The sequence below is a fragment of the Bubalus kerabau genome, chromosome 16 (assembly GCF_029407905.1).
Source record: "Bubalus kerabau isolate K-KA32 ecotype Philippines breed swamp buffalo chromosome 16, PCC_UOA_SB_1v2, whole genome shotgun sequence".
NCBI classification, from domain to species: Eukaryota; Metazoa; Chordata; class Mammalia; order Artiodactyla; family Bovidae; genus Bubalus; species Bubalus kerabau.
The window spans coordinates 11,644,849-11,663,205 of record NC_073639.1 but is presented as its reverse complement, the minus strand read 5'-3'; the positions used below and the strand labels follow the sequence as shown (position 1 = coordinate 11,663,205).

At 53.7% G+C, this 18,357-nt stretch overlaps 1 protein-coding gene across 11 annotated transcripts in view; it reads left to right on the top strand.

The window, feature by feature from the left end:
- DCLK2 (doublecortin like kinase 2) overlaps positions 1 to 10,567 on the top strand; it is a 187,450-nt gene extending 176,883 nt beyond the window's left edge. For 8 of the 11 annotated variants that reach the window (XM_055549579.1, XM_055549581.1, XM_055549578.1 and 5 more), the window contains 4 exons: positions 2,531 to 2,627; positions 3,301 to 3,381; positions 4,527 to 4,643; positions 9,434 to 9,885. In XM_055549579.1, coding sequence (XP_055405554.1) covers positions 2,531 to 2,627; positions 3,301 to 3,381; positions 4,527 to 4,643; positions 9,434 to 9,619 — 481 coding nt within the window. In that variant the 3' untranslated portion in view covers positions 9,620 to 9,885. Of the gene's footprint in view, positions 1 to 2,530; positions 2,628 to 3,300; positions 3,382 to 4,526; positions 4,644 to 6,560; positions 7,112 to 8,464; positions 8,583 to 9,433 lie in introns of those variants that run through there. The other 3 variants (XM_055549582.1, XM_055549588.1, XM_055549589.1) reach the window with 3 other exon arrangements.
- The last annotated feature ends 7,790 nt before the right edge of the window (positions 10,568 to 18,357 follow it).

Here is an 18,357-nt window from a genome sequence, read left to right as displayed (position 1 = left end):
AGGTTTAATCAGAGGGACTTTTATTCTGTGATGACTGAGAAGGGTGCATTCTCCGTAGGTCTGCTCTGGCGAGGACCGCCTGGAACCCCAGGGCTCTCACAGTTCACAGCATGGGTCCTCAGGGCGCCCCTCTAATTGCCCAAATCCTGGGGTTGTGGTGTTGACTCAGGCTATTTTGCCAAGAACCTAAATCCTGCAGACACACACCCAATGTTTTTGCTGTTTCTTAACAAAATAACAACTGTGTGTATTAACAGAAGCTATTTGAGATTCCAGAAGAAGACCAAGAGGGAGATGCATGCCACCATAGAGAGGAATGGCTAAAAAGAATGGTTCTGGAAATGGGTGACTTGTTATATCTTTTTGTAACATTGTCTCCTGGTGTCCTCTGACTTTCTGAAAGTTTCTGTAAAATCTAATGGTGTTTTCAGGCACATTCTTTACCCATTTTTAAGGAGAGATGAGCTGAATTAAATCAGTAAAGAGGCAACAGTGAAAAGGAAACATCATCAAACACCTAGAAAAGAACAGTGTGCTCACTCGAAGAACATCAGTTTCTCGGGGAGCGGGGGTTGCAGGCATCGCTCTGAGTGCTGCCTGACATCAGGAAGCAGCAGTGTTGATTCCGCTGAGCTTGGTTTGATGAGTTGAACGTTCACAGAGCTCACAAACTCTGCCCTTTTTTCTAGAACAGGAATGAGGCAGTCACCTCATCACACAGCACCAGAGGCTGTGTCTGGACACTGCCCTGAATCACCTGTTTCTAGGGATGCCACACTCACCGTTGCAGACCCTGGAGGACTGGTAGTGTGGCCAGGCTCCTGAGCAGGAGGCTGGGCAGGGTCCCATGTGAGCATGCTGAGCAGTGTGTGGGGCTGAAATGTTGCATCCTTGCCAAGTGATCCGGGCTTCCCGAGTAGCTCAGTTGATATAGAACCACCTGCAGTGCAGGAGACCCTGGTTCGATTCCTGCATCGGGAAGATCTGCTGGAGAAGGGAAAGGCTACCTACTCTAGTACTGGGCTTCCCTGGTAGCTCAGGTGGTAAAGTGTCTTCCTGCAATGTGGGAGACCTGGGTTCGATTCCTGGGTTGGGAAGATCTGCTGGAGAAGGGAAAGGCTACCCATTCTAGTATTGGGTTTCCCTGGTGGGTCAGATGGTAAAGCATTTTCCTGCAATGCGGGAGACCTGGGTTCGATCGCTGGGTCTGGAAGATCCCCTGGAGAAGGAACTGGCAACCCACTCCACTATTGTTGCCCAGAAAATCCCATGGATGGAGGAGCCTGGCAGGCTACCGTCAATGGGGTTGTAAAGAGTCAGACACAACTGAGCAACTAATACTTACTGGGGTTGTAAAGAGTCAGACACAACTGAGCGACTAATACTTACTTATACTTATTTGCCAAGTGAGACTGAACTTCTGCTCCTGGATTTTGACCTTGACTCCACCTGCCCATCCTGAGTTTTCTTCTAGGCTTTGCAGTGGCCTAGAGAGCCAGTGACTTGCTTCCCACTCTGGCCATTGATGCGTCCACCAAGGGAAGGGGCCATGTAGCCGTGGAGATGCAGTTTTCTGGGAGGTAGGGGAGGTCCAGTTTCCTGAGTTTTTCCCAGCAATATTTCCGCATTTCCCTGGCACTGTCCATCAAAAATCAAGTCATCTTTTCTCTTTAGACACCTGTGCGCAGGTGCACCTCTGAGAGAGGCAGGCAGGGAGGGGTGCCCACCTAGGGGGCCTCCACCCCTGCAGTTCTAGAGGGTGTCCTCAGATGATGGGCTTTTGCTCTCACACTGAGCTTCAGTGAAAGGGGAGCTTTCACTTTCAGTGGGGAGCTCGTTCCGCTGTGAATGTTTATCCAGATTCTGAACTCCTTATAGCTTTCCCATGGGTTGGCTGCTTCGCTGATCTTTGGCTGTTTTGTTGGGAAAGTAGAAGGGGGAAGGACAAGGAGATCTGACTCAGGTTTGCCACTTCCTCCACTTCTTATTATACCATGAATGATTGAGGGCAGATGCCAAGCTTCCTTTTTTTTAAATGAGGACTTAATGTTTTTTGTGGATTCCATTTTTTCTTGAGTCTTTGTTTTCTGTGGAAAAATACATGTAACATAAAGTCTATCCCTTGACCCATTTGTAAGTGTACGATTTCAAGCGTTAAGTGGTTAAATACATTCAAACCTGTGCCACCACCACCCATCTCCTGAGCATCTTTGTCTTCCCATGCTGAAACCTGGTGCCCACCAAACAGCGTTCCTGCATCTCTGCTCCTCTCTCTCTCTGCCCTGCTCCTCCTTTCTCTACCACCCACCCTCCTCCCCTTTCTCGCTGATTCCCAGGCCCCTGGAAGTGTTCCTTGGTTCATCACCTAGAAGGGAGAGTGTGTCATCCCAAGCGCCGTTGAGATGCACAGCCAAGCTGTGAAATGCCCACGCCAGAGACACTGGACTGCCCTGTCCCCCGTCCCCATGAGCTTTTTATTACAAAGCCGAATGGTGACGCTGACTCTTCTGTTTCTCTCTCACTGACTCAGTGAGAACAACCTCCAGGAAGATCTCTTCGACCAGATCTTGGCCGGGAAGCTGGAGTTCCCAGCCCCCTACTGGGACAACATCACAGACTCGGCCAAGGTACCCATCCCGGCCTGGCTCTGGGGGCAGCGGCGTGTCGAGGGGCCCTCGCCTGTCCCAGGGGATGGTGGCATGTCGAGGGGCCCTCACCTGTGGGCTGTTGTCATGTCGAGGGGCCCTCGCCTGTCCCGGGGGGCTGTCGGCACTCTTGGTGTTGAGCTCTGGGTCTGTCTGGACGTGTGGCTCACTCCGTAGCGCGGTGCCTGAAATACTTCGCTGGATTCTGAAAGCCGGCCTGGCTGTCTTCCCAATGTGCCGAGGCCACCCCCTTAGCGCTTACGGACGCTTCTCTAAGGCCTCCCCGCGTGTCCCTTCATTCGTCCGAGAGCTGTGTCATAGTCCCCCTCGGCCTGCAGGCGAGGCCCCGTGCAGCCTGTGGCATTGCCAGAAGGGGCAGCACCGGGCTGTGGGTGATGGTGGTGCCCAGAGCCCGTAGGAGGGGACGCCGTAGTTTGTGTGGACCCGGGCGAGACCTCTCGTCTCGGTGCTGCTGACGCGGCGGCCGTGCCTGCCTCGGAGGCCTGGGGAGGTGGCCGTGTGATCGCTTCTGCGTCCAAATACCGAGCAGCGGTGCCGGCTGTCCCCTGAGGCACTCGGTGCAAACTCACGGTTCCTGTCTGTTGTTAGTCTCCCCACTTCTGTCCCCTCTGTCCTCTCCTCTCTTTCTTCCCAGGAATTAATCAGTCAGATGCTTCAGGTCAATGTTGAAGCAAGGTGCACAGCAGGACAGATCCTGAGTCACCCCTGGGTGTCCGTAAGTACCCACGTCCCCCGGGAACCAACGTCTCTGTGTCCTTCTTGCCTGGGCCGTGGTGCAGACCGAGTTCTGGGTAGATCGAGTTCTGGGTCCACGTCCTGTGGCAGATTGAGCGTCCTTTTCCGTAATGAGCAAGCAGCATGCAGCCTGCTCTCTGGCTGGACACAGCTGGCGTCAGGCTCCCTCTGTGAGTGGCCGGGTTCATCACGACCTCTGCAGGCCACGGCGTCCTTGCCTGTGAGGTGCGGGGATTGGCCAGGATGCTCTCTGAGGGCCTCTTCCTGTCATCCTGGGGTTTGAGAGTCTTCAGAGCTTGCCCAGAGATGAGTCTGTGTCAGAGCCTGATCTCTGCCTTCCTGGCACGTGGTCACGGGAGCACTCTTGCTCCTGGTGGGGTGGACGGGAGCCGGGCAGAGGATGTGTGACTTTCGGGGAGTCCTCTGAGTGTGGGCAGTGCCTTGGGGCCCGGGTGAAACAGTCCACACCAGGGGAGTCTGGGTCCCCCTCAGTCCTGGGAGCCTGGGGGCAGTGGCATTAACTCAGGGGCTCTTGCTGACTTCAGGGCACCCTGTGCACCTTGGCCACCCAGGCTCTGTCCCCCACATTCTGACAACTCCATTCAGATTCTCTGGGTCTTGTTATGTGACTTGGTTCTTGGACCAAGTAGCTGAGATGCCACATTTTTTTATTGAGTGATAAAGACTAGACACTACCTGCATTCTTGACTAAAATGATAATTTTGGTGTTTCCATGGGCAGGATCTGTACTAAATTAGGTGGCATTTGTGCTGTGGAAGACAGTCTCTGAGCCCTGCAGAAGGTCCTTCTGCTCTTTCCTCAGCCCACTCCAGACCTCAGGAGGGAGGTGCATGGCAGAGGGTCCTTCCAGAGGGTAGGGGACTGCCCAATCCCACTCCAGACCTCAGGAGGGAGATGCATGGCAGAGGGTCCTTCCGGGGGGTAGGGGACCGCCCAATAGCAGTCGTTATTTTCAGTTACTTGACTTACATGGTTCCCCTGATCTCACAGCTCAGACAGCCCAGTAGGAGGAGACGGTGGGAGTGATGGATGGTGTGTGACTGCTGAGGAAGAGACAGCGTGGACCCGAGACTCAAAATCTGTGTCTTTGATTCTTTTCTGTAGGATGACGCCTCCCAGGAGAATAATATGCAAGCTGAAGTAACAGGTAAACTCAAACAGCACTTTAATAACGCGCTCCCCAAACAGAACAGCACGACCACCGGGGTCTCCGTTATCATGGTAAGTAGAGCGTGTGGCCACCCTTGGGCAGCTGCAGGTGCGGCCTGACTGTTCAGCTGACGGTGAACCCTGCAGAGTCAGCGCCCCGCGCTCCCCTCTCGTGGCCCTGGTGCCTTCCGGCTCCTCCCTCCACGGCAAGAATGGCCTGGCATGTGACAGGCACCGTGTGGCCGGCTCCCAGTCCATGGGTCCTGGGATCAGAGGGTGTGCAGGTTCCAGCCAGGCCACACTGCAGGGCCCTGGGCCCGGGTCCCCTCCTCTTCTGGGCTCCGTGGGCCCTGGGCTGTGGCGTCTGTCCCAGCTCTGCTTTCCCCCCTAGAGAGGGCTCCCCAGCCAGGCGGGACTTGCAGCCAAAGGCAATGACTCCCTGACTACTCAGGGCTTCACAAATAGATTATTTGAACCGTGAATGATTCTTTGGAACTGGGGATAAGAAACAGCTAGAGTTAAGCAAATTCCACTTTTTAAAAAATCAGTATTTTGTGATTTTTAAAAGTTCAGAAGAATGAAAAAAAAATTGGGTTTTTCAGGGTTGGTAAAATTTAATGAGAAGTTAGTAACACAGATCCCCATATTTTGTCAGATCTTCCTTCTAAAATGTTTTTGAGGCAGCTTACCTAAATCCATAAACACAGCAAATGGAAAACGGCATTAAAGTACGTGAAGTAACATGAAGGTAGGTCAGGGAGCGGGAGAAGATGGCAGAAAAGATAAAAGTGAGTCAGAAGTGTGGCCAGCAGCCCTCCCACCAGCTGTCCAGACCAGGGTCCTCGCTCCTGTGAGCCGTGAAGCTGGCCCCCGTGGGCCCCCTGCTGCCCCCACTGCTCATAGGATCGGGGAGCAGCAGGGGCTGCCTTCCCGGAGAGAGGCAGGCTTTCTCTGGAGGTGGGGACCCACAGCCGGACAGCGGGTGACGGGCCATCCCCCCGCTCCATCACTCTGGCCTCAGGATGGACCTCCCCCTCTGGAAAGGCTGTTTTCCTCCCCGACTGGGAGGGAACAGTCACTTACTCTCGCAGCTCCTTGCACGTCCGATCCTTCCCTTGGAGGCCTGGGTGCAGGTGGGAGCGGGGGTGAAGCCCGCTGCTCTGTCCCGGGGTGGGGGGCCCGTTCTCCATCGTGGGGACCCCTTTCCTCCTCCCCTGCCGGGCTGCAGGCCCCCCGGCAGCTCTGGGTCAGACGAGCGGGAAGGCCTCTTGAGCTGTGGTTTTCCCGGGATCTCAGTAGTGTCCCGCCGAAAGCCTGAGGCAGCGGGAGCTGTCATGGAGGGGCAGCTGAGACCCCGCTAGGAGAGCGCCCTGCCCGAGCCGCGGCGGAGAGCCTTCTCAGTGAGTCACTGCTGCCCGGGCTCGGGTCACAGCCCTGCCGCCAGCCGTGCCACCAGGCAGCTCCTGGCGACATCTAGAAAAACCTGAAGCATCAAAAACTGCCACACTCACCACGTAATAAAAAACCTTAAAGAGTTAGCACACTTTAATAACCACAGGTGAATTAAGCTTCCTAGTCTCCTAGAGGAAGAAGCTTTATAGGATTTGTCCAGAGCTCATGAGAGCTTCCCCCTGGGTCACCTGTTGACTCACAGCCCAGACGCGGGGCCTGTGGCCCACCAAGGTCTGGAACGATTGGCCCCTTTGCCTTTTGGCCCAGTACAGGCTCTGTTCTGGATGAGGATAATCCAGGCCCTCTCAGAACCTATGTCTTGGGGTTTACAAATGGCTTTTTTCCATTTGCTGATGAAGTTCAAGCATTCAGTGTCAAACTCCTGACCTTTAACAGGACGTTTGCTTGAATGAACACTGCTTTATTTGTGAGTCTAGCAGTGATTGCGAGCATTGTGTGTTCACGTGTGATTAAGTGTCTTGTCGGGCATGTTGGCGGTGCTCCATCTCACCCCCCGTTCTCCACATAACTCTGCAGCTCCTTAGCTCTGGGGAGGTGCTGGCTGACCCATGAGATCCAAAACCCATGGGGGAGCCAGGAACACTTGTCTCCGGAGGGACCAGTTCTCCACGGCCAGAAAGCCAGCCTGGGAATCTGGCTTGTCCCATGTGGGCCTCCATGGGGAGGGCATCCATCCTCACCCGACAGAGGCCTTGCCGGGAGTGGTTGCGTCCGGGCAGCTTGCAACGCTTCGAGTCATCAGTCATCTGCCCCAGCCCCCGCCCCTGACCACCACCACCTTCACCACCTTCACCATTACTGTGTGCCTGTGTGTCCTGCCCTTGGGAACAGTTTCAAATGTTTTCTTAAAAATCCTGATTCACACAGCTCTTCCTGGTATGTACCTGTTCTCATATCTGGGGCATGTAAGGCTCAGGTGGTTTCCTGCTGTGTACAGTGTATCAGTGTCCTGAGGCGGGACCCTCTGGTTGGGTTTGGTTCTCCTAGAACCCCCAGAATGGGAGCCTGGGCTCCGGTGAGGAAACGGTAGGACAGGAATGGTAGGTAACGGTGAGCAAGTGAAGCTGATGCTGTGTCTGCATTTTGTTTGACAGTTTGACTTGACAGTTTGAGAGGCACTTCAGAGTTTCACTGTGTACCCCGCTGAGACTCTGGGGACCCCGGAGCAGTGTTCTGGTATTCACATGCTGTGCTTCCTCAGAGCGGCCTCTAATTCTCAGCCCCTCTTGTCTGCATGCTTCTCTCAGACTCTGACAGCAGCGTCCAGCTCTCGGCTTTTCACGGGTGCGGGTCTCCTGTACCTACTGACACCCATTTTGGCCAAACACACCCGTGAAAACTTTATTTAGAACTCTTCAGCTTGCCACATACACCTTGCTTCCCAGACCAAAAGCTGGTGAGGGCACGGGAGGAGGACCCCAGTCATTCTCCTGCTAAAGGTTATCTTTCACTGAGGTGCAAATGTGTATCTTTTAGTGGATTACAGCGTTAAGATGGGAGCCTTTGCGAAGGCTTTGGTTCTTTCTGCAAGTGCGTTTGCAAGGAGGCACTGTCCTCCGTAAGACAGTGTGCAGTCAGCTAGGCTTTGGGATAGGGGAATGCTAGAGGGTAGGGTTTTGGTTTAAGTTGGGCCTGTGGTTTCGGATTGCACTTGTATTCGCTCTGACTTGTCCTGAGAGGCTTAAGGAAAGGCCCTGCACCTGCAGAGTGGGCTCAGGGCCTCGCCCAGGAGAGGCCATCTCGTGGTGGAAAAGGGAATTAGTGATGATAAACCCCTCGTGGCTGCATTTTGTAGCCTCCTAGCTGACTTGAGAAAGGATGGATTCAAAAGGAGTGCTTCCTCACTCGGGGGACTGTGCTCCTTTCAGGGGGACGCTGGGAAGGATCGGGGCTTAATTTAAGTTAGACAAAACTGTTCCGACTGTGTTGCTTCTGTTGAAAGTAAGTCCAGTTTCTGTCCCCGCTTCTCTCCCGCTCCTCGCGCCTCTCCCGCCGCCTGCATTGCTTCCCTCTGGCTAGGCCCAAGGCGACGGTATGTACTAACCGCACCGCTCTGCTTCCTCCCGCTGCACACGTTCATGTTCTCGTCGTCGGGAAGAGAAGAGGAGAAATAACTGTGGGGATGATTGGTGTCTTCGGCCCAGGGGAGGCTTTTGGGTGGAAAACGGCGGAAGAAGCCTCTCTGTGCGTTCCGTGTTTTCCCTGAGGGGGTGGCCTGGCCTCTGCTCACACTCAGCGCTCCGAAGCTTGTTGAGGCGCAGGGCTGAGTTTCTGATTTGGCTTTTCCCCAGTTACCTCTTCTACAGGAAACGGAAAGTGCCCTTGGAAATCACTGAGTGTTCAGGAAGGGCCTGTGGAGAACACCTGTCTTCCAGTCTGTCCCAAGCCTAGGAAGCCCCATTTGTTTTTATTTTCTCCAGGCACTTTTTTCCCCTCCTGGAGTCCTGGAAGAATCGGATGGTTCCATTCCCCATCAAGGTGGTTAGATGACAAGAAAAGGACTTCTGGTCTACATACCTTTCAGCTAAAAAGCTAAAGGTGCTGAGAACTGGCAGAGCCCCGTGTTTGGAAAACCCGATGAGAGGGCGCCTGGCCTCCCTGGCCGAGCAGCAGTTCTCGTACCGGGCAGGGGAGGAGGCAGGCAGGCCAGTTCCCAGCTCCAGGCTAGCATCAGAGAGCAAGGGGACATCTGTGCCCCTGGAGCAGGGGAAAGTGAGAGTGTTGGTCGCTCAGTCATTTCCTACTCTTCGTGATCCCATGGACTGTCGGTCCCTAGGCTCCTCCGTCCATGGAATTCTCCAGGCAATAACACTGGAGTGGGTTGCAATGCCCTTCTCCTGGGGATCTTCCCTACCCAGGGATTGAACCCTGGTCTCCTGCATTACAGGCAGATTTTTTTTTTTTTTTTTCTTACCGTCTGAACCACCAGGGGGAGCAGGTCACAACCCTTAGGGGTGTGAAGACACCCCACAGGAAGAGAAGGCCAGGGAGGAGATGCTGGAGGGTGGAAAGATGCTTTTCATAGATTACCGGCGGCCAGGACTGCGGTGGTTTCGGGGAGGGGCGGAGGTTAGGTATTACGGGTGACATGACTTAATCTTTCCAATCTCTTGATGAGGAGCCTTCTTTAGTGCTTTGCATTCCCCTGCGGTTTGCTTCTTGTCCAGGACGCTTCTGGGCTCAGATCCCAGAGGCTCCGGCCGGGGCGTAGGAGCAGAGGCCGAGGTGAGGGATGGCGGGACTGCTGGGCCGACCAGGGGACGCCGTTGGGCCGCAGGCGTTACTTCTCCTCTCCTGCTCCCGCCCTGCATGCTCGGCACGCCCCGCTTGCTCGCGGTGCCGGGTGCAGGCGGCGGGCTCACCTGTCTTGTCTCCTGCTCTCTCCCCAGAACACGGCTCTAGATAAGGAGGGCCAGATCTTCGGCAGCAAGCTTGGCGCCGAGGGCGGCCGGCCCGGCCTGGAGCCCGCCGCCCCGGCGCCCGCCGCGCCCCCGGAGCCGCCCCCGCACCCCGGCCCTTCCGCCCCCGCCCCGGGCAGCGAGCGGGCGGGGACGTGGCGCCGCCACCGCGACTGACCCGCTGCCCGGGCGCAGCTCCGCACGCCGCCCGGCCGGGCGCCTCCGGGGCCTGGAGGGGCCCGTAAGCGTCGGCTTCGGGGACGGTCCTCGAAGCGGCGGCTTTAAATGTTCCGCCTTTTCAGTTCAGTGGACGTTGGACGGCATCGCCAGGAGACTGTGCAACTTCGATCCGGCATCCAGCGCATTTTTATAGAAACGCATCGGCTGAACCAAGGTCTCTATTTAAGAAAACTCGGAGGGCTCCTTTTTTTTCTCTTTAAAACAGCTCAGAACTGTATCTGACCCTTCGTGGGCACCCTTCCTCTGCTGCCGGGGCTCGGGGGCTGGCTTCCAGCGGAAGTCCTGGGCCCCCGGTGGACCCCCTGGTCCCAGCGCTCAGCCCATTTTGGGGTCTCGCAGGTGCGGGGCGCGGGGCTCACGTCAGAGGACCCCGGGTCTGGACTTGGGCATAGGCCCCCAGAAAGGCCGCCGCTTCCTCCACGACGTGCATTTCCTCAGCTCTTCCCACGTCTGTATCGGGAGATGCCTGGGACGTTGTCCTTGGGGATTTTCGAGGAGAGGCGGGTACATGTGCGTTGCCGGCGGGGCTTCCTTCTCCAGGTCCCACTGCGGGCACAGCAGGACCTACGTGAGCCCCTCGGAGCCCCCCAGTCTCCCTGCTCCATCCGCTTCTCATCGGCGGCGGGGACAACCCCAGGACGCGCGGGCTGGTTGGGACTGGGCAGGAAGGTGCCTGCAGACGTCCTCTGTTACTAACCTTCTGGAAGGCTGCTGGCAGTTTTTCCTTTTTTCCACCACCCTGCTGTTTTTAATGATTGTACATAATCAGTGTATTTGTTTTCCCTGCTCATCTTCTAAAGGGGTGAGCCTGTAGTTCCTTCTCACTGTTAGACTTTTGCCCCCTTCAAGTGTATCCAATAAACTCTTCCTTCTTGAGAAATAGTAGTCAGGGTGGCCAGAGGTTCCTGTGTGGCTGTTTGTTTGCATTGCAGTGTGTGGTCAAAGCGACGCCCGCCAGGGCCGGGTTCTGGAAGGTTCCAGTGTTTGCTTTTGTGTTGGGGGCATGACTGGGAGGAGAGGTGCTCGGGAAGAACACATAGAGGTGCCCTGGACGCAGGTATATTTGATCACAGGTGCAAAAACACAAAGCCGAGGCTCCAAAGCTGACAGGGATTATTGGTGTACAACACAGGACTCTGATGGAACCAGGGATCGGAAGGTCAGGCTTTCCAGGAACCGGGGAGTCGGGGCCGCCATTGTTGATTCTCTGTGTCTGTCTCTTTCAGAGACTGTGCCATCTCTTGTCTCTGCTTTTTTTCAGTGTATTTTGGCCCTTGATTTCTGTTCTCTGATGACAACTGCTTGCTTGGGCTTAGCCTGGAACTGCTCTGTCCCCAGCTTCTCAAGTCTGTACAGCTCCACGGCTTGAAGTCATCTCTTCAGCTTTGGATCTCTTTGTCCCCCCATTGCTGTGTGATGATTTCTCCCTGGGCTGAGCCAAACCAGAGGCGGGTGACAGAATGCAGACGGGTGTCAGGGGATGCAGGCTTCAAGAGGAGGGTGGTGATGGGCAGGTCCAGAACGTTCTGTCGCTTTCCTCACTAGTTAAAGAGCAAGATTTTTTTTTTTTTTTTTTTTTTTTTTTTTACAGTTTCTAATAGAATAATGTTAATGAAAGTGAAGAGGGACTTCCCAGGTGGTAAACACTCTGCCTGTCAATGCGGGAGACACAGGTTCAATCCTTGGGTTGAGAAGATTGCCTGGAGTTGGAAATGGCAATCCATTCCAGTATTCTTGCCTGAAAAGTCCCATGGATAGAAGAGCCTGGTGGGCCACAGTCCATGGGGCGGCAGAGAGTCACACACAACTGGGTGAGCATGGAATGGACGCGAAGAGCTAATGTAACAGAGGAGAAAAATGAAAATGGAGGAATGACGGAGCGAGGCTGTTAGTGCCGGAAACTCGACCCCACTGCTTGAAGTGGGAGGTTCAAAGACATTTGCCAAAGACTTAAAGTAAGTGGCCAGGGCAGTGCCAGTCGCAGGTGAGAAGACGAGCCCCTCTGTCCAGCACGTGCTTCCACGCTGTGTGCCACACTCGATCGCCTGGGGACAGGAGTTGCCTGAGTCCAGGGTGGTGGCATGGCCTCGCAGTGACTGAGCAGCTCTTCAGTAAATACCTTCATCCCACAAACACCCAGAGCGGTGAGTGGTGGTAAAGGAACAAGCCTAGAATGGGTGACACACCAGGGTCACAGACCTGGCAGAAGACAGAGCTGTGAAGTTACAAGTGAAGGCCTGGGCGCCAGTGGCCGAGGAAGGGCTCCGCCAGCACAAGCAGGTTGTTCTTTGCCCACACATTCAGCAGACATTGATTGAGACCTTGTGCTGGTCTCAGGATCCAAACTAAATGCAGCTGCCCAACTATTGGGTTCTTCTGCTCCTGCACAGTGAGAGAGGCATGGGCTTGAGTTATAGTCAGTCCCTTATTCCAGCAGGTGGATATTGGCTACAGAAGGTAAAGCAAGGGAAGCGGTGACTTGCTGACATCACTGGGGGGTACCTGCTGGGCTCAGCCACGGGTAAGCCTGAGTCTGCCTCTCCTCCTGAGTCAGGAAGATCCCCTGGAGAAGGGAATGGCAACTCCCTCCAGTCATCTTGTTTGGAGAATTCTATGGACAGAGGAGGCTGGCAGGCTACAGTCCATGGGGTTGCCAAGAGACAGGCCCAAGCAATGAGCACTTTCCCTTTGCTCAGAAAGGGTGCCATGGGATGAAAGTATATGGAATATACATATTGGAAGCATTTGGCATCACTCCCCCCAGAATTCCTGCATGAATGAGATTGTGAAATGAGGATCAGGAGACACTGAGAACAGACCCAAACAGATAAACCACCCTGGGAGATAGTGCTGGGCAGTGATGCTGTCCCGGATGAGGGCCTCCAGAGCAGTTGGCCATCCAGTGGAAATACAGTGTAAGCCACATCATTTATCTGATACCACATTAAAAAAAAAAAAACAGGTGAAATAAATTTTATAGCATAGTTTATTTAGCCAAATATATCTAAATATATCCAAAGTATTATTTCAACATGTAATCAACAGAAAATCATTGGGATGTTTTCCCTTATTTCTTTGTAGTAAGTCTTGGAAGCATGGGGTGTACAGACACAGACAGCACATCCCAGGCTGGACCACACACATTTCAAACATTTAACAGCCTCGTGCCCGCCCACCTGCCACACTGTACAGTGCGGCTCTAAAGAAAGGCCGGGGCACTCAGTTTTCCTGTTTAGTTTTGCATGCGATGTGAATAACAATGGAGAGACTCCTTATTCACTGTTCTAAATTTTTTTTTATTGGAGTATGGTTCCTTTACAACGTTGTTCAGTTGCTGCTGTGCGCTGAGATGAGTCGGCTGTTGTAGGCAGACACCCCCTCCCTCGGAAGCCCCCTCCCTCCGGGGCGGCTCCGACGCCGCGCTGAGCGCCGTGTGCTGTGCGGGCTTCCCGCCGCTGGCCATGTTACACGTGGCGGTGCGCATACGTCAGTGCTGCCCTCAAATCACCCCAGCCCCCCCTTCCTCCTGCCGGTGCCCACGCGTCCATCCTCTGCATCTGCGTCTCCATTTCTGTCCTGCAGATAGGTTAGTTTGTACCATTTTTCTAGATTCCATATATATGCCTTAATATATATTTGCTTTTCTCTGACTTACTTCACTATGCATGACTCTCTAGGTCCATCCACATCACTACAATTACTCAATTGTATTACTTTTTATGGCTGAGTACTAGTCCACGGTATATAAGTGCCACATCTTCTTCATCCGTTTATCTGTTCTCGGTGCGTCCCTGGCCTCACTGTTGTGAACAGTGCTGCAGTGAATCCTGGGGTACCCGATTCTTTGTGAATTGTGGTTTTCTCAGGATTTATGCCCAGTAGTGGGATTTCTGGTTCTATTTTTAGTTTTTTAACGGACCTCCATACTGTTCTCCATAGTGGCTGTATCAATATACATTCTTACCAACTGTGCAAGAGGGTTCCCTTTTTTCCACACCCTCTCTAGCACTTACTGTTTATAGATTTTTTGATGGCCATTCTGACTGCTGTGAAGTGATACCTCATTGTAGTTTTGATTTGCATTTCTCTAACAATTAGTGATATTGAGCATTTTCCCATGTTTCTTGGCCATCTGTATGTACTCTGGAGAAATTTCTATTTAGGTCTTCTGCCCATTTTTTGATTGGGTTGTGTGTGTGTGTGTGTGTGTTTTAATATTGAGGTGCTTATATATTTACGGGGTTAACTCTGTGAGTTACTTCATTTGCAAATATCTTCTCCCATTATGAGGGTTTTCTTTTTGTTTTATGGTTTGTTTGCTGTGTAAAAGTTCTTAGGTTAAATTACGTCCCATTTGTTTATTTTTCTTTTCATTACTCTAGGAGGTGGGTCAAAAAGGATCTTGCTGCAATTTATGTTGAAGAGTTCTGCCTTTGTTTTCCTGTAGGAGTTTTTATAGTGTGTGGCCTTATATTTAGGTCTTTTTAATCCACTTTGAGTTTGTTTTTGTGTATGCTGTTAGGAAGTGTTCTAATTTCATTCTCTTCCATGGAGCGGTCCTGTGTTCCCAGCACCACTTATTGAAGAGGCTGTCCTTTCTCCACCTTATATTCTCGTCTCCTTTGTCCAAGATAAGGTGCCCATAGGTGTGTGGGCTTCTCCGCTATTTTAAACAGGATGGATTGATTTCAGGTGACCTCAGCAGGTGAGGGCACTGATCCAAACCTGAGGTGTGAAATTGGAGCGTGAATCCTGTAGAGTCAGTGGCCAAAGCCTTGGTGGTCACTGCCGCTTGGGAGAAACCCGGGCGGAGAGAAGCACAGCGAGAACCAGGTCGTCCGGTGCCAACAGAGCCACATCCGCGTCCGTGTCCGCGCGAGCCGCGTCCTGAGAAGCCTGTGCGGGTCTCGGGCAGGGCTCCGTGCTGGGTGTGTGGTGCCAGGGAAGCAACCACTGCTGCAAAGAAGGCAGGCAGGTGGTGGAGGTTTAAAGCCCCGACAGCCAAGTGCTGGTGGCAAGGCAGCCAGGTGTCGGCTACGATGAGCCAGAGGGCCCTCCGCTCACTGTGTTCCTTCGCTGAGAGCGGCAGGGGGTGCAGGTGTCTCTGGGGTGCTCGGGGTGTGGCCCGGGGTCAGTGGGCTGGAGGCCTGGAGGGTCAGGTATGAGCGCAGCATTGGAGGACCAGGCCAGTGAAAGGGTTGGCTGCTTTCTCAGGGCAAGCGGCTAGTTCTGGGAAAGGCCTAGATGTAAGTGGAAACAGTGTCAGACTTTATTTTTTGGGGCTCCAAAATCACTGCAAATTGGGACTGCAGCCATGAAATTAAAAGACGCTTACTCCTTGGAAGGAAAGTTATGACCAACCTAGATAGCATATTGAAAAGCAGAGACATTACTTTGCCAACAAATGTCCGTCTAGTCAAGGCTATGGTTTTTCCTGTGGTCATGTATGGATGTGAGAATTGGACTGTGAAGAAGGCTGAGCGCTGAAGAATTGATGCCTTTGAATTGTAGTGTTGGAGAAGACTCTTGCGAGTCCCTTGGACTGCAAGGAGATGCAACCAATCTATTCTGAAGGAGATCAGCCCTGGGATTTCTTTGGAAGGAATGATGCTAAAGCTGAAACTCCAGTACTTTGGCCACCTCACGCGAAGAGCTGACTCATTGGAAAAGACTCTGATGCTGGGAGGGACTGGGGGCAGGAAGAGAAGGGGACGACAGAGGAGGAGATGGCTGGATGGCATCACTGACTCGATGGATGTGAGTCTGAGTGAACTCCGGGAGTTGGTGATGGACAGGGAGGCCTGGCGTGCTGCAATTTATGGGGTTGCAGAGTCGGACACGACCAAGTGACTGGACTGAACTGAAGTGATAACAGTTCCTAGTTTACAGCGTACCTCATCCTGTGTTGTTTGAGCCACATCACAGCCCTGAGAGAGACACTCACTTCGCTGTTCAACAGATGGAGAAACTCGGATGGGTTCCCAGGGCCCAGAACGGGGAGAGGCCTCCCCTGGCCCCAGAGCAGGTGTCCTGCATCTGCCCTGCCCCTCCAGGTGGCCAGGGATGCTTAAGGGGGAGCGTCTGTATCCTGAGGCGGAGGTGGGATGGGCTGGGGGAGACCCCTGACAAAGTGGTAGAAAATCTAGGCAGCTAAGATCCCCTGGAGGAGGGCACAGCGGCCCACCCCAGTATTGTCTCCTGGAGAATTCCCATGGACAGAGGAGCCTGGTGGGCTGCAGTCAATCCATGGGGTCACAGAGTCAGACACAAGTGAAGCGAGTGAGTGAGCATGCAAGAAGTGATCAGGCCACAGCAGGTGTGGTCTGTTAGATGAGGGAAGCTGATGTGTGCAGCTCTGGTGAGTCCCGGCCAGTGAATTTCAGGAGGCTACTTCATGATAAAATCCACAGCCTTGAATTCAGTGGGGATACGTTGCCATCGTCAAGCAGCTGAGGGGAAGGAAAGGGTATTTGGGATAGAGACCACACAGAAGCCTCCTTCTCTTGGGGCAGAGCTGGCAGCATGGCCTCGGTGTGGTCAGGAGAGTTTCAGCCGGAGTCTGAGTCACCTGCCTCAGAGGCCGGGCACCTACCCGAGGTCAAGGCTGGGGAGCATCTCAGTTGATCCAAGTCCGAAGCTGCAGCGCAGCCGGCTGGTTTGGCGAGGAAACTCACTCCTGGACTTGCGACAGGAAAAGAACTCGCTGCATGCTTCTGACACCTGATGGCTGAGGTCTCGGGACTCAGAGGAACATTTGTAGGCAGCCTGCGCCCCTGGCCTGCAGGTCAGCCCACCCTGTTCATGCGAGAGAACGATGTGTGTGCCCCGACTGAGCAGTCTGCATTGCCGGCTCCGAACTGCAGGGCAGGGAGTCACGTGTCGGTGCCATTCATCGTAGCCTCGGGCTTTTGTGTTGTGATCCTGTGATTGGGACACCCAGGACTCTACTTTTCATCACGGACTCTACTTTTCAGGTCTATTGAAAAGAAAGAGCCAAAAGATGTCGCCCCCACTCATCTGAGAGGAAATAGAAGAGACAGAATGTTTTTGATTTGCTATTTTATGGTCTTTTCCATCTTCCTTGATTCTCCCTTGCAGTGACAAGTTGCGATGCCTACAGGATTAACGTCATTTATGTTACAAAAAAGAGAGGCAGCAAGGCTGATCACTCTCCTCGTTGAAGCAGAACACTCTCTTGTCCCTCTGTGATGGGGCAGAAATAGCCAGGTGGAGGCCCTGGTGTATGGTGGTACGCGAGGTGTGTGCAGATACTGACCTTCATGCACTCCCCGAGTGTGGCTGGGAACGTGCTCTGGCCTAATGTGATGTCATGTGCTGACATGGCGGTGTGAGGCTGGCCGCTCCTCTCTCACCCAGTGACGGCAGAGAGTGGCAGTGCCTGTCCACCACGCTCAGCGTGGGCCCCTCCCCGCAGTGTACGGACACGGGGCTGTGGAGGAACCTATCGGGGCTGCAGTGCAGGAGCGGGCGGGGCTGATGCAGGAAGGAGACCAAACCGGGTCAGAGCTCTCAGTCCTCTCTGGGAAAGACAAATCAAAGGTCCCCAGTGAACTCTCCTGTCCAAGTCCTGTCCAGGTGGATCTAAAATGTGTGACCTTTATTTAAAAATATTCTTTCATTTATTGGACTGGGCTGGGTCTTAGTTTCAGCATGTGGGATCTAGCTCCCTGACCAGGGATTGAACTGGGCCCCCTGCTTTGGAAGTGTGGGATCTTAACCACTGGGACACCAGGGAAGCCCTTTAAATTCAGTCATATTTGTGGAAAAGGGTGCAAAGTGGACGTGTGGTCTGGCTGCGTCCAGATTCCCTGGCCATCTGCCAACCTGACCCCTGCAACCTCTGCCACGTTACTGCCCCTCTGACAGCGGAGGGGGGGGCGGGGGGTGGATACACAGCTTCGGGTGTGGGCAGGCCCCTGGCAGGCTCTGTTCTCCCTGCTGAATAGCAGTGGGCAGCCTGGGTAGGAAACGCCCAGCCTCGGGTCCTGCTTCCCGTGGTTCCCAGGGAGGGGGCTGTCCCGCATGCCAACAAGCAGAACTGAAGGATGGGGACATCTCAAGGCAGAGTGTTCCTTTTCAGTGGACTAACTGCATATTGAAAAGCAGAGACATTGCTTTGCCAACAAAGGTCCGTCTAGTCAAGGCTATGGTTTTTCCAGTGGTTATATATGGATGTGAGAGTTGGACTGTGAAGAAAGCTGAGCGCCGAAGAATTGATTCTTTTGAACTGTGGTGTTGGAGAAGACTCTTGAGAGTCCCTTGGACTGCAAGGAGATCCAACCAGTCCATTCTGAAGGAGATCAGCCCTGGGATTTCTTTGGAAGGAATGATGCTAAAGCTGAAACTCCAGTACTTTGGCCACCTCATGTGAAGAGTTGACTCATTGGAAAAGATTCTGATGCTGGGAGGGATTGGGGGCGGGAGGAGAAGGGGACGACAGAGGATGAGATGGCTAGATGGCATCACCGACTCGATGGACGTGAGTTTGAGTGAACTCCGGGAGATGGTGATGGACGGGGAGGCCTGGTGTGCTGCAGTTCATGGGGTTGCAAGGAGTTGGACACGACTGAGCAACTGAACTGACTGGAACGTGTATTTATGGATACTGGGTCCACTGTGGGAACAAGGTTCTCCTGGGTGTAGTATTCACCACT